We start from the raw sequence: 14,433 nt of genomic DNA on the forward strand, positions 1-14,433 counted from the left end.
GCAGAAAGATTTAAGTGTCTTTTCCAATGCCAGAAAATAGCTGGAGTTGAAACAAGTTGTGACTCGGTCTTCTATTTAATGTCAGAACTGCACTCCTAGTTCAGCTACACCTCTACAAGTGGTATTTATGTGGTATTTATGTAGCACAGAGGATTTCAGATGCCTGTCCCAGTCGAGAACGCTAATTTTCTGTTTCTGTTTTCTTTCAGGTTATGTTTCACACTATGTGCTGACTCTCTGTACTTACAGAAGATATTTAAAAGCAAACAGACTTTTTTTTCGAAGATTTTGATTCCAGTGGAATCTGCTTTAGATTTTTGTCTTGTCCATTAACTCCTGAAACAATGCCTGTACAAGCTCCACAGTGGACGGATTTTCTCTCCTGTCCAATTTGCACACAGACCTTTGACGAAACGATCCGGAAGCCCATCAGCTTGGGTTGTGGCCACACTGTCTGCAAGATGTGCCTCAACAAGCTCCACCGTAAGGCGTGCCCTTTTGACCAGACCACTATCAACACAGACATCGAACTTCTTCCTGTGAACTCAGCCTTGCTGCAGCTAGTGGGTGCTCAGGTAGCAGTGCTTTTTTCATTACTTCTTCCTGTGTTGTCCTCTAAAAAGAAGAAAAACAGTGAAAGAATGTGACTGCGTAGACATCTCTTTGATGATTATGGGTTTTGAGCCATGACGTGCCGTAGATGATATGACTGGAACAGCAGTTCAGGTCTTCTGCCAATCACTGACTGGTTTCGTGGTTGTGATTTAGTGTATGTGGATGTTCTGTTCTCTTCCTTCTTCCTTAAGTTGTATTTAGCCAGACTGCTGAAACGATGAGCTGGATCATTATCAGTGAGCTAATCTGGTGGAAAGCCATTTTCCTTTTGTGAGTAGGTTACTTGCTGTACCTGATTGACCCAGTGGATCTTGTAATCAGGTGGCCCAAAAGCAGGAGGGAGAGGGAAGGAAGTGGGACAGACCCCTCTGGCAGTAACCTTTGTACCACCTTATGTTTAATTTGAAACTGAACTCTGAAAGTGTAACTTTGTGAGCTGGCATGTTAATATAAACTCACATAGGTGAATGAGGGGGGCTGCCCGATGCTGCCTTTCTGCTTGAAGGTTACTCAGGGCTCAGCTGAATTGGGATGAGCTGTCTGAGTAGTCCTGTTGCACTGCTACTAATGGCAGACCAGGAAAGGGGCAAGGATGTGGCCAGTGGGAAGCAGGATCACCCTGTTCATCAGTTGCAGCACAGGGTTCAACTAGAGTAAGCATACCATAGTACACCAGTAGCTTGTTGTGATCCATACTTGCCAAGGTTGGATGGCACTGTGAAATAGGGGCAAGCAGGGGTGATCGTGTCTGACTTATGAGTAAAGACAAGAATGTAGAAGGAGTGTGGTTATCTTAGAATGGTCATTGTTTTCTGTTTGCTGCTCAGCTGCCTGGATTCAGCTGAGCTGAAGAGGTGCACAGCTCAAGGAGAAGAGATGAGTTGTACTCCAGAAAAGCTATAGAAGGAGGAAGCTAAGATGTTGCTATGATGCTTCTCGTTAGGTTCTGTGACTTTGATGTGGTTTTGCCACTTATTTGATTAATTGAGGAGCTCAGCTTATTTCTTATTCTCTTGCTATGGATTGATCTAGAACTTGTATCGGAAGATTAGAAGTGAATTCTGTTTCTTGCTGTACTGGTGATTCACCCCACTCTGCAGAAGGTCATAAGTCCCTGTGCTTCCATTTCTGTAATGTGTAGATGCTCCATCTTTGAAGTGTCCGAGCATTGTGACATTTGTGGGTGATGCCATGAACATTTCTCATTCTCTTCTTTCTCCCTTCCTCCATTGTATATTCCTCTCTAGAGTTTCAGAAATAATTCCATTTGTATCCAGGTGTTCCAGCTTAGGTTAAACGTTCTGCTTTTGTTCAGTTGTTTTGTGTGCACTTCATGTAAAGAATCTGTGCGATAGCTTAAGTTAGAACTTCCACAAAAATAAGTTCTCTGGAATGAGATGGAAAGTCACCCTTCCCCCATTACAGGTAATAAATTTTTTTTCTGGTTTTGCTAGCTAGCCAACCAGAATTTCTTAATCTCTTTGTGCATGAGGTGTGAAGGAGAGTATGGTGAGTACTTGTCTCGAGAGCCCTCTGAACTCTAGGTTCAGACTTTAACTTCATGGCATATATTTTTGGTCTTCCTTCTATTCTGTATTTCCTACAGTGAAGAACGTTGTTTCCTGCTGTCAAAGCTGCAAATCTTACTAAAAGAGGCTGTAGTCTTTTCCCTTTAGATTGCCATCCATTCCTTCTCTTACTTTCCTTCCCCTTCCTGGCACCTCTAGGAGTGTTTACCAGACTCTGGAGTACTATAAAATAATTGCACTACTTTTCTGTGAGGGACAGGGAAACAGTTGCTTTTTTCTTCTGGTCTCTATTGTCCAGTTTGGACTTGTTTTACAAAGGGGGGAAAAAAAAGCTTGGCTAAAGGACAAAAAGAGTACATAGAAACTATGTGAACTTTGAACTCTGTCCTTTTAAGAAGATGGGCTCTCTTTGGTATATATCAGCAGAAACGGTCTGTGAGCAGCAGGCCAGCTTATGAAATGAGTAGCATCATCAATTCTGGTGTGAAACAAAATTCTTGTTCCACTTCTTGGTTTAGTTTTAGTAGGCTGTACGTGTCTTCAACCTCCCCTCATCTCCAGCAAACTCCTGCACACCTGAACCTGAGGCCATGAAAAGCAGTAATACTTTCTCTTTAAATAATGGGTTCTAAAAGAGAGGCTTCTTATTAGAAGGAAATATGGTAGAACACAATTACAGCTTTTATCTGGGCGAAAAAGCACAGTTTGTTCTCTTCCCTTCGGGAAGCACACGCACTCATAAGCGTTGTGTGCTTGTCTGCTGGAGGCACAGGAGAGTGAGCAGTTGAAGAAACAAATGTGTTCTGCTGGGACTGGCAGCAGCGATAGGATTCCAGGACAGGTCACGTTGGCTGGCTTTCACAGAGGCACAATGGGTGAAGTGAGCAGGGAAAATGGGCTGCGTTTGTCACATGGGCACCAAGAGGAGCAGTGCCTATTTCTCTGGCAACAGCATTAACTTCCTGAAAAGGTGGCTACTCTAGTGTTGAAGTGTGTTGGTTTCTTCTTTGACTTGTTTGTCAGTTGTGGCTCTCCCCATCATTTTGCCCAGTTTGAAGCTATAGTTGATGTGCAGATGAACCCTTCTGCTTTCATGCTGCAGCACAGTGCACATCAGCAGTGGATGAAGAATGTGCTCTGCGGCAGCAGCAGGGCAGAAAGGGAGGGACAGTGATCATTAGCACAAATCAAAAAGGCTTTATTAGAGCATTCATAGGATGGATCTAAAACTTTTTAAAGAAATCTCTTAAGCCAGTTTCTGATGGCATGAAGTTTGAGTATTAAATCCTCAAGCATCCGCAGATGACTCGCTATTATGTGACTGCTTAAGTGTTCACTGGGCCAGTGTTCTGAAGGTGCACAGTCACGGGTCTGTCATCTTCTTCCCTCCTCTTCTCTGTGGCATACAAACAGCAGTGATGACATTCCAGATGGGTGGTGTCAAGTGGCAAAAGTTCCTGTGGTGCTTTAATTTCAGTGTGTCCCGTGAAGGTGAGAAATGCGATTCCAGACGTTAGGCAATGGGATCATGTGTGAGTGACGAGAGAGCGTGGGGATGTTGTGAAGTCATAGCCTGTGAAAAAGGGGAAGATCACAATTGTAGAGCAATTTCAGACCAGACAAACAGGGCTTTGGTCTGCTCAGCATGTTTTAGTTCTGTGCAGTTAAATGTCTGATGGTCATTAGTGACAATTCAAGCTGACATCCTTCATGAAATCACAGCTGAATGGCCAGTTCCAAATCTCTGCCTGGTATGAGGTGATGCCGTGGCATGCTTTCCTGGTTCCCCTTCTCATGCCATCACAAGCTGCCTCTTCCCACAGCCATGCTGCCATTCTGCTGCCAGCAGGCCGTGCTCATTTCCAAGGCAGATGCATGCAAAAGGAACGCAAGTTGAAAGTAATAAAGCATCTGAGATTACTTTTCCGGTCTTGTTCTCCGTTGGGAGACGTCTGTGATGATATTATGTAAATGTTCTTGCAGTGAAAACTGCAAAGGGTGTGGTGTCTGAGAAAATGAAATATTGAATGAGGATGAAAATCATGAACTCATTCTGCAGGGCATCTATTTTCAGGTTCTCAAGAGGCGTTGTAAACAGAAGGGGCTGTAGTGTCCGGCATGCTCTTGAAAAGATATTTTGAGAAGGGGAAGTGAAAATGCTTTGAACTTGAGTGATTCCTCACTTGTCCTCCAGCAACTGTTTGACAAAGCCAGAATTAGCATTCAGCTCTCACGTGACTTTCATAAATCGTGGCCATTCTGTTTTTCTCTCGGTCGGTGCTATTCTTACAGTCGTCGCAACTCTGAAATGCAGGAGGAGAAATCCTGGCACTGCAAGGGCACATAATGTGAAAGCTTCGCTGTGAGGTGCTTCATTTTCAGAGGTGGTGTGTGTGAGAGGAAAGGTATCTTCATCTGTGACCACAAAATAAGCCTCTTGTTTTATTGTTCCACACGACGCTTGCTTCAGCTTAAGATGAGTCTCTTTTGAGCTGCTGTTTTGCAAAAATGTACAGCTGTGTGGGGTGTGTGGATTTTACACTAAAGCTTCCCTTGTAGAGAGGAGAAATGATGGGAGTGATGTGCGGATACGAGGGGTTGAATAGCTTCGTTAACTCTTGGCAGGTTTTCCTGTGCCATCCTTCTCTGGGACAGGGGATGAGCTGAGACAGCCCTTGTGTCTGGCAGGCTGTGTTGTGCTGCATACAGCATTCCAAACCACAGCTGTGAATGTGTGCTGAACCACCCCTGCCTGATTCCAGCCTGAAATCCAGGGCTGAGCTCTGCTGCTTGCCCCGTGCCTGCCCCAGCTCACTTCAGTGGCTGCTGCTGTGGTGCTCTGCTTGCATTTCAAGTTGCTGCTGCTGGCAGATGGAGTGCTTGCGAGGGTACGTGGGAATTTTGCAGAGAATCCATCCCAGCAGCAGACAGGGCAGGGACTGCCCTATAGGGCAGCGTCTGTCTCGGCACAAATGCATGAGTTGCGTGTGCTGTTTGAACAGTGAGCCAGTTCTGCTTGTGTAACTTCCCAGATGGAAGCAGGCTGCTAAAATGGCAGCAGCTTGGAAAAGGAGGTGGAGTGTTCTGGGAGCATGAAAGCTAATGTTGAAGGTGCTAATGCGTGTTTCCCAAAGCCCAGTAATCCAGTCCAGCTGAGGCTGTTGCAGTTGAAACAGTTATGGCTGACCTCCTTGAGGCTGCAAAGCTCTCTGCTCAAAGCTTTTTTTTTATTTATTTTTGCTTAGAAACAGGAAAAAAATCCTTCACAAGTTAACTGTGACCCATGGAAAGCACATAGGCCAGCCTTCTTGGCTCACTGTGGTTAACGTTGGTGTTGTTTCCCCCCGTAAGGGCTGTGAAAGTGTGAGATGCATCCTGTCTTGGTGTTGTTTTTGGGGTGGTATCAGCTCTCCTAATTGTTACACTGGGAGCCTTTTATTTTTGATGCAAAAATGGTGCAAGTAGTGACTTTGTGATGTGTGCCAGAATGAGCATCTGGCACTGCTGGTCATCTGGAACTGCAGAATTGACATCCTCTGACTGGAACAGATGGCTTTCTGTAAAAATCAACAGGAAAACCGTTCCTGTTTATGGTGATGAACACAGATATGTGTTTGTATGTGTATTTTACGTACATTCACTGCTGCCACCATTAACAGTACGTGACTGTGTTACACATGAAGGTTGGCAGGTTTGTATCTATCTTCAGCTCAAGCATTAGAGGCTTGTGCTTTTAGATTGAGGTTCATGTAAGCAGCTATATAGGATTAGCATTATGTTATTGCCAGTGGGATGGGGATTGACTTGGAAATAATGCAAGTCTAAGTCTGGGGTCTATTTGCACTTCCTGAGAACTTCCAGCTCTTGGTGCTGTTGTGTATTTGTTGATTGCTGAATAGTGTTGTTTATGGGCACAAGTACAGTGCAGTGAGAGAGCTTAACTGGAGAAACCAACGACAAAAAATAACTTTGGGGGTAGGAATATGACATGCATACCTGTGAAAAATGTTGGTTTCTGGTGAATACCTAGATAAAGAGATAACCAAAACATAATGAAAATAAAACCAAGCGTGGCCTGTGATGTCAGATTAAGACTTGGACTTTGTGTTCACACAAACTATGCAGGATAACGTCCTCTTACTACTTGATTAATTGAGTCTGGGTAAAATACACTGCAGGGGTGGCCCAGTGTATTTGCTGCTAAGTCTTTCTCCCACTAATCCAAGTAGCTCAGATCGCTTATCCCAGGATGACTGTAGAGCTGTGAGGCTCTGGATACCAACCTGTACTTTCCTGTAAATCAGTGTTCATCTTGATCTGTTCTATATTTGATCATCCAGCTTTGGGGATATCTCGATATGCATGTGACTTCAGCAAGAAAAATATGATTGCAACAAATGTTAATGTCTCCTGTCATGCTTCTGTTTCCTGACAGCCATCAAAGAAAAGAAATCTGATACAATAATCATAATTTTTCTGCATATTTCTGATCTTGTTTTCAACTGATTTGCCACTGGTTCACTAAGGCTGAAGAAATTGCTTGCTAATGTAGAAAAATGCAGAAGAGAAACAAAACAGGAAATGCTTGGAATTAACGAACTTGATTTGATATTTGTAAGCATGGCTGCCAGTTCTTTGTGTGTGTTTGTCATAAATGTACGTCATCCCTTCCCAGGTTCCTGAGCAGCAGCCAATTACTATATGTGGTGGAGCTGAAGATACCAAGCATTACGAGGAGAGCAAAAAATGTGTGGAAGAATTAGCATTGTACCTCAAACCACTCAGCAGCGCGAGAGGTAATTCCTACGTGGCTTCCTTGGGATATGAAAGATGGAAACACCGTGTGGAACAAACTGTTCAGATGACTAGTCTGTTTGGGATAAGTGGACATAGACCTAGGTTAAAACCACATTGAAACCACTTTCCTAAGCATTAAGGTTATGTCTTTGCTTAGGGGAAATAAATAAAGTCATTGTGTCAAAAATAATACTGAGAAAAGGCTGAGGTAGTTGGCCCCGGTAAAGGATCTCAAAGCAAATCAGGTAAAATCAAAATTAATATTTTTTTACTTCTGCTTTGCTTTGAGATAACTGTAACACAGCGTGTTTGTGGCAGGGGAAAAAAACTGAAACAAGGAAGTTAGTGCACATGGAGCATAAAAGAAGAAGTATGAACTTTGTTTATCCAAGATCGTACACAAGGGCAGGATCAGTGAATAATCCTAACACAGCAGAACAGAGCTGAGTTCAAGAGTTACGTGTTTTATCTGCATTACATATGGTGAACTTAGAAAACCTGCTTCCTAGATGTAGTAGAAGCTAATGAAGCACATACAGGGGAGAAACTGATGTCTGAAAACAGATGGTTGAAGAAGGCAGTGATCCCTGCAGCCCACGAGTAAGAGAAGGGCTGCAGTATGATTTTACCCTTGAGGAGACACGTGGGAATCCATAGAGGAAGGCTCTGGATAGACTTCTGTGGGGAGAGAATTCATTAGAGGCTGCACCATCTTAGAGAGCCAAATCAGTCAGTGACAAGACATAAATCTGTGGGAAGACTGACTGCAGTGCACTGTTAGCTTGTAATGCTGAGGGAAACAAACTGACAAAAACAAATTTACACACCTTCTCTATAGTATTCTCTATAGTATTCTCTTTAAAAAAGTAGACATCAAGAGAACTAGTTTTGTGTTTCTCCAGCATGCTAATTGAATACTGGCACAGGAAGAGGAGATACAGGGTAGCTTATTCTTTTTCTCCTTCATTTTATTTTGGAGGTGTGGGTCTGAACAGTACTACTCAGAGTGTCCTGAGTCGTCCTATGCAAAGGAAACTTGTGACACTGGTTCACTGCCAGCTAGTGGAGGAAGAAGGACGGATCAGAGCCATGCGTGCAGCACGGTCCCTTGGTGAAAGAACAGTCACAGAGCTCATTCTTCAGCATCAAAACCCACAGCAGCTCTCTTCCAACCTCTGGGCTGCAGTGAGAGCCAGAGGGTGTCAGTTCCTTGGACCAGGTAGGTAACGTTGCTTTTAATTCTGCTTTGTTCTAGAGGCAAAATAGGAAGTAGTCTCACCTGCTATCCTTTGGAGAAGCAGGACCTTCCTAGAAACAGGAAGGTAGTGACTAGACATGTTGTCTTCCTAATCTAGGGAAATAAGCATACAAAACAGCTGTAGGGAGTTATCTGGTATCTGTAGGTGTGTGTGTGTGCACATCTTTAGAAGTTGCATACTTGGAAATGCTTTGATTTCTTTCACGTGGAACCTTAAATTGATTTTGCTAAAAATAAATAAATCAGTATGAAGGCTGGTTACTTGAATGCTCAGAGTTCACTTTCTGAGTACCAGCTGAAAAGAATACTCTGAAACAGAAGCCAGTTTCTTAAAATAGAAGCTTTTTACCTCTGAAACAAATGGAAGAAGGCTGACTTTGGGATGATAACTTCGGCTCCACTACAAGGAGCCTAGAGGTTAATCTGCTAGTAAAATATGTAGCGGTGTAGCTCCTAATTTGTTTGTGTGGGCACCAATTGCTTTTTTACCTGCATGGGAACCAGCTTTGTCATTCTTTAGCCTGTCAGAATTCTGTGCTGGGAAAGGTGTGAGAATAGTACACGTAGAAAACTTAGACTAAAGAATCACTGAGATAGACAGGAATGAAGAAATCTTCTTATCATCGATACCCCAAACTCTGGGAATCTGGAAGCTGTGTGTGTGGCTTGTACCTAGTCTTCCCCTTATGTGTAGGGAAACACGAGACAGTGCAGAGACCCTTCTTGGTCTTCTCTCATTTTTCTTGTATTTTTTTTCATTGTTTCCCCATAGCTATGCAAGAAGAGGCTTTAAAGCTTGTTCTGCTGGCTCTGGAAGATGGATCTGCTTTGTCACGGAAGGTCTTGGTTCTCTTTGTGGTTCAGAGACTGGAGCCACGATTTCCTCAGGCTTCTAAAACTAGCATTGGGCACGTTGTCCAGCTTCTTTACAGAGCCTCATGCTTCAAGGTACGAAGAAGATTTTGCTCAGAGATTTCATGATGCAGGAAAACGTTTCTTCATATAACAAAAAGATCCCTCTGTGTAAAATTCATTTTAGTACACATTCACTATGTCTGAAAAGATTTCTGCTTTTCATTTCTCATTACCCTGTACCATTAAATAAATCTAAAAAGCAGTTACAGAAAATATTCCTCTCAAGTCCCCAATGTGTTTAGAGAGTTTCTCCTACATCTGTGATGGCAGTGTGGGCTGAAATTGCAATTTTAAGCTGTAAATCTAAGTTTGGACTCTGTGCAGGTTTAATGGATGCACCGTGACTAAACCTGTATGTAACTCAGTGTAACTTAACTCTCTGGAAGAGGCCTATAGCTGGAAGATAGCCAGTTCTGTTAACTGAGTGGTGATGTGCTTGGAAACAAAGAAATACGAGGCACTGGAATATAGGAGTTGCTGTGAAGAGAACTGAAGTTGTGTTTGGTGCTTCAAACAATCCAAAAACTGCAATCACTTGACAGGAGAAATGAAATGTATTTGTCGTGACATTGTTTACAAAATGTGGCACTGCAACCAGTAATATCTGGGTCACATTCAGAGTGAGCTACATTTGGTATCCATTTCATAGTGATTGCAGTTGATGAAGAGCATGTGTTATTTTAGTAGGCACCACAGCAGTGTTCACTGCTGGCTAAATGTTTCTCTTGCCTTGTGCTTTACATCATCTTCTGTTGCTTAATTGCATTTGGCTTGTTTTTCCGTGCTAGGTGACAAAGCGTGATGAGGATTCCTCCCTGATGCAGCTGAAGGAGGAATTTCGTACTTACGAAGCTCTGAGAAGGGAGCACGATTCCCAGATTGTTCAGATTGCTATGGAAGCAGGTTTACGCATTGCACCAGATCAGTGGTCCTCGCTGTTATATGGAGACCAGTCTCACAAATCCCACATGCAGTCTATCATTGACAAGGTAAAGCCACCTAAAATCAGCCCACTTTATCTCGTTTGCAGCTATTATAGATTTATGTGCTTGTAACTTGAATACTTGGATTCACATGCTGTGCCTGAGTGTACTCCTCTTGCTCGTTAATCGTTTGCCCTGTTATTATAAAACCTGTTACTACTCGAATAATTGGAGTATATGTTTGTAATCTAGTGAATCTTGCTTCTTTCTGTCGTCTTGCCATCTCTTTCTTCTTTACCTCTTTCAACAGATGAAAAACCACAGATGTTAGCTGCATGATTGGCATGTGTCCTTTCTAAGCACCTGATAATTTTCCACACAGAAAAAGAAGCTAATGGTTTGTGCTTTCAGGCAGGGAGCTAGTCATTAAATTGAAAGAAAATCAGTTGTTTATTCTGTATTTGGATGAAGAAAGAGGGTGAAACGTGTTTCTTAAGTAAAATGATTTTTCATCTCTGGAAATACCCAGATTATTTTGTTCAGAGTGAACATGGGACAAACGTTCTCTCCAAACGTTTCAATCAGGGAATTTCCCCTAAGTATTAGATCAGGCAACTCATAAAATTACCTAAATTAGATGGGAAGAACTGAGCCATAGTATGTTGGTGAATGGTTGTAAAAACTGTGCAGCAGTTGCTTTGAGTGCCATTAAGGAGGACTGGCTTCAGAAACTGCCAGGTATTCTTCAGGTATTTGCCCCTGTTTTCAGATGTCCTGCCAGATATCTCCTGAAGGCTCTAGGTGGAGTTACAGGATTTATAAATGCTAAAGTGTGGGATATTATTAATCTTCTTCCTTCTTCTGTCATGGTCTTTCCTGACTGCTGTACTCACTATGCAATCCTGTTGGTTCAGAGGTTGGAGATAATAGACTCCTCAGAAATAATACATGAGTTAATGCCTGCATTTCTTTCTGGGTGCCAGCACAACACAGAAGAGGCCATGGATACATTGCTAGAAGTAATGCCAGCCTATTTTGTTTCTTTAGGGCTGTATTTTAACCTACAGTATCAAAATAGCAGTGTGTTCATAACACTGTAGGAAGAATTTTATGCAAGGTGCTGAAGTCAGTTTGTGTGGTTAGACAAAGGTAGTCCAGTTTTGTAGGGCAGCTCTCTGGTCTTGCAGAACAACCATCAGAAGCCCTGAGGATTGCTTTGCCTGTAGAAAGTTAATTATTGTAATTTTTTTAAGTTGCAGACCCCAGCCTCGTTTGCACAGAGTGTTCAGGAATTAACTATTGCTCTTCAGAGGACTGGAGATCCAGCTAACCTGAATCGTCTTCGACCTCACCTTGAGCTCCTGGCAAATATTGATCCCAGCCCAGGTAAGTCTCTGGATGCTTTGCAGGGCAGGAGAGTGGGGGGCCCAAAAGAAATCACATGCTCTAGTTTAGCAAGACAGGCCTTAAGAGTGTTAAGGGATAAAACACCATTCCTCAGGTAGAAGGGAACATATTCTGTAACTCTAAGATAAATTGAATGGTAGTCATAATCAGCCTGAGAACAGCAGCAAAAAATCAACTGTTTTGAAGCTAACTACAAGAATGGCAGGAATATTCTAACCACTTCTCTGAGGGTAGCTTCCTTGTTTGGCTGCACTGGGTAAGCACACGTGATGGTTTTGAATGTGTTCAATCCTGTGTTATGTAGTGGATGGTCCTATTAGGCAATGTTAGCTGGGGGAACTTTCTTAGTTTTCTCTTTTTCCCTGTCTAGTGCATGTGCTGTTGTTGGAAACCAGACTTGCAAAGTGACAGGAGGGTTACTAGAACCACTAATGCAGCACCTTGATTGTCACTGCATTATTTTTGTATCTACAGTTGTTTACTAGAACCAATGATTTACTTACAAACTGGTTGGAGTCTTTAAGGAGAGCAGTTATCAGATTAAAGACTCCCATTAATTTCCTATCTGAAAATCGTACATCTTTTTCATTACTCTAAAAATTACACCTTAGTTTTTGATCCAAGATCTCTAGACTGCAGGCATTGCACTCACAAGACACTCTTGAAGGCTGCTTAAAACCACAGGACGCCTTCTGTGTGAGCTATTTCAGACATCAAAGTAAAATTTTGATAGATAGAAGCTCAGCAGCAATCTGTCTTAATGAGACAGATTAGTTATCTTAAGGAATTAATAGTTCTGCAAAAGTGTGAATGACACTGGACAGGGGAAATTAGCTGAAAAGAGCATAACTGGAAAATGAAGATGTTGATGGAGGAGAGTGATGAAAGACATTGGAAAGGTCAGCAGCAGGAACAGAAAAGAGGCATAAAATAAAGCTTCAATTTCAGCACTGTTAGTATTTGTAACATCAAGACTAGCATGGAGAATATGAATGCCTAAACTGAAGTCAAGAGATGAAAAATTGTAGTTAGTTTCTCTTTTTTTAAGCAAAAAACAAGCCTTTCAAATGAGGACCGGTTGTACTTAGCTGTTAAAGGCAGTACAGTGCTTTCTTCTCAAATCTGTTGTGTTACAACTAGTCAGAGATGAAGTTCTGTGTACTGGCAGTTTGTTAACCTGACTGGTGTGGCAAGTGGAATTGCTGTATGCCTGACTGGAAATTTCAGTGGGTGAATCTGATCTTGAAATCATTTCTCTGCTGTGCAGTGGAGCTGCTTCCCTGCTACGTTCTGTAGGTACACTGAACTTCCTTGGGAGTCAAGTGCTTCTGAGCAGGACAGAACATAATTGTGTTAAAGATCTTGAAATGCACTTAGTGAAGCACTTTGAGGTCCAATATATTGCATGTCAGAACTCTCTGGAGTGTCTTCTTTTGGAGCAGGTTAAAGGTTTGGGCAGGTATGTTAGTCAGCTAGAAAGAGCAAGTGCCCCTGTAGGACTGAGATTGCAGTTCATTCACACTGCTGTGTGGTAGGCAGTCTGATAGGTTTGTTTTGTGTCCCATGTTTTTGCATGTGGGACACAGCAGCTTTGTTTGCTGTTCAGTAACTGCCTGTGTGATCTAGGCCATTGATAATGGTGTTTGTACAGAATGATTTTGCCTAAAGGAATCTGAGTGTGAAGTGGGGGATGTTGATTTTCCGTTACACGCAGAGTTTGTGCAGGGCATTTTCTCTGGAGTTCTGCAGGGTCCAACATGGTTTGTAAAAGGAAATCATTGATGTGACAGTAGTGGAGTTGCTGCCTGATTTATATTGTGTGGTTCGATCTCGAGTCTGTAGGTAGCTTTATTCTTAAAATGGTACATACCTCTGAAATACAATGCTTAATCTTTTTTTATTCGATGACTTTTGGTCATTAGGTTTTATCAGAAGCAAATTTGTGTGTGTGTGTGTGTGTGATACTGATGGTTTCTTAATAGCTGGTTTGGGAAATCCTTCTTCCTTACTGTATTCTGTTTCCTGTTAATACTATAGATGCTCCACCTCCAACATGGGAACAACTGGAAAATGGGCTGGTTGCTGTAAGGACTGTGGTTCATGGCTTAGTTGATTATATCCAGAATCATAGCAAGAAAGGAACAGATCAGCAACAGGTAACTGTTTAAGAAAAGCTTACTCCTAAATTTTATTTTACTGTGTAACAGTAGAGATTTACTAATGTCACCTGGAGAGATTTGATTTCACAAGGATTGTGTTGAGAACGTTGCTGCTCTTTCATATTTATATACTTTAAAAGAAACTGCATGAATTTGCACAGTTCACTAGGAAGAAGACAATCTGATCAAGCTGCAAGCATCATGATTCCTGGTTAGAGGGTGGGGAGAGAAGCTGGGGTGCCTAGCACTGAGCTGTGGGAAGTTTCTAGTTCTTAATGCGACGCGTTAGCCAGGTCACTGTTAACAAAATGATTCTTGAACCTGTGCTTAGGTTCTTAAATTAAAAAAATTGTTTCTTGCTTCAGAAATTGATGTTGCCAAATGCAAGTATGAGATAAGCTAATATACATCTTGTCACATGTTTCTGTGATCTCATTTTGTTGTTCAGCTAGGTTAATCTAAATGCTAGCTGCTACTGAGAGACAGAGCTGCTTGGCATACATGCCCACTCTCTCTGCATTGGCACTCTGCCACCTGGAGAGCTGGTTCAGGGAGCTGGACTGGTGTGGGGAAGAAAACAACCACAAAATCAGAGTGAATTATTCCAGCTCTTTTGCCTTTTTGTGTTCACTGGTACTGTTACTGGCAAAAAGAAAAGCAGCATAAATATGCAGTGGAAATTGGGGTGGGGAAAAAGTGGGGGATTTTGTTCTTTAGAGATTTGTTACCTGGACCTGGTTTGTAAGGGAACACAAAATTCTGAGTGAGGAAGGAAACAGCTGTTGAGAATTGGGCCGAGTCAGCCTGTCATGTCTAAATCCTTTTTCCCT

At 42.4% G+C, this 14,433-nt stretch overlaps 1 protein-coding gene across 8 annotated transcripts in view; it reads left to right on the forward strand.

Annotated features, from left to right (window-relative positions):
* RC3H1 (ring finger and CCCH-type domains 1) overlaps positions 1–14,433 on the forward strand; it is a 60,386-nt gene that overhangs the window by 17,897 nt on the left and 28,056 nt on the right. For all 8 annotated transcript variants that reach the window (XM_065745240.1, XM_065745301.1, XM_065745233.1 and 5 more), the window contains exons 2-8: positions 210–575; positions 6,820–6,940; positions 7,921–8,160; positions 8,972–9,147; positions 9,903–10,103; positions 11,291–11,423; positions 13,482–13,600. In XM_065745240.1, coding sequence (XP_065601312.1) covers positions 345–575; positions 6,820–6,940; positions 7,921–8,160; positions 8,972–9,147; positions 9,903–10,103; positions 11,291–11,423; positions 13,482–13,600 — 1,221 coding nt within the window. In that variant the 5' untranslated portion in view covers positions 210–344. The remainder of the gene's footprint in view (positions 1–209; positions 576–6,819; positions 6,941–7,920; positions 8,161–8,971; positions 9,148–9,902; positions 10,104–11,290; positions 11,424–13,481; positions 13,601–14,433) is intronic.

This window comes from Cyrtonyx montezumae, unplaced genomic scaffold, assembly GCF_038088225.1.
Source record: "Cyrtonyx montezumae isolate F1298 unplaced genomic scaffold, pur_monq_1.0 scaffold_1, whole genome shotgun sequence".
In the NCBI taxonomy this organism is placed as follows: Eukaryota; Metazoa; Chordata; class Aves; order Galliformes; family Odontophoridae; genus Cyrtonyx; species Cyrtonyx montezumae.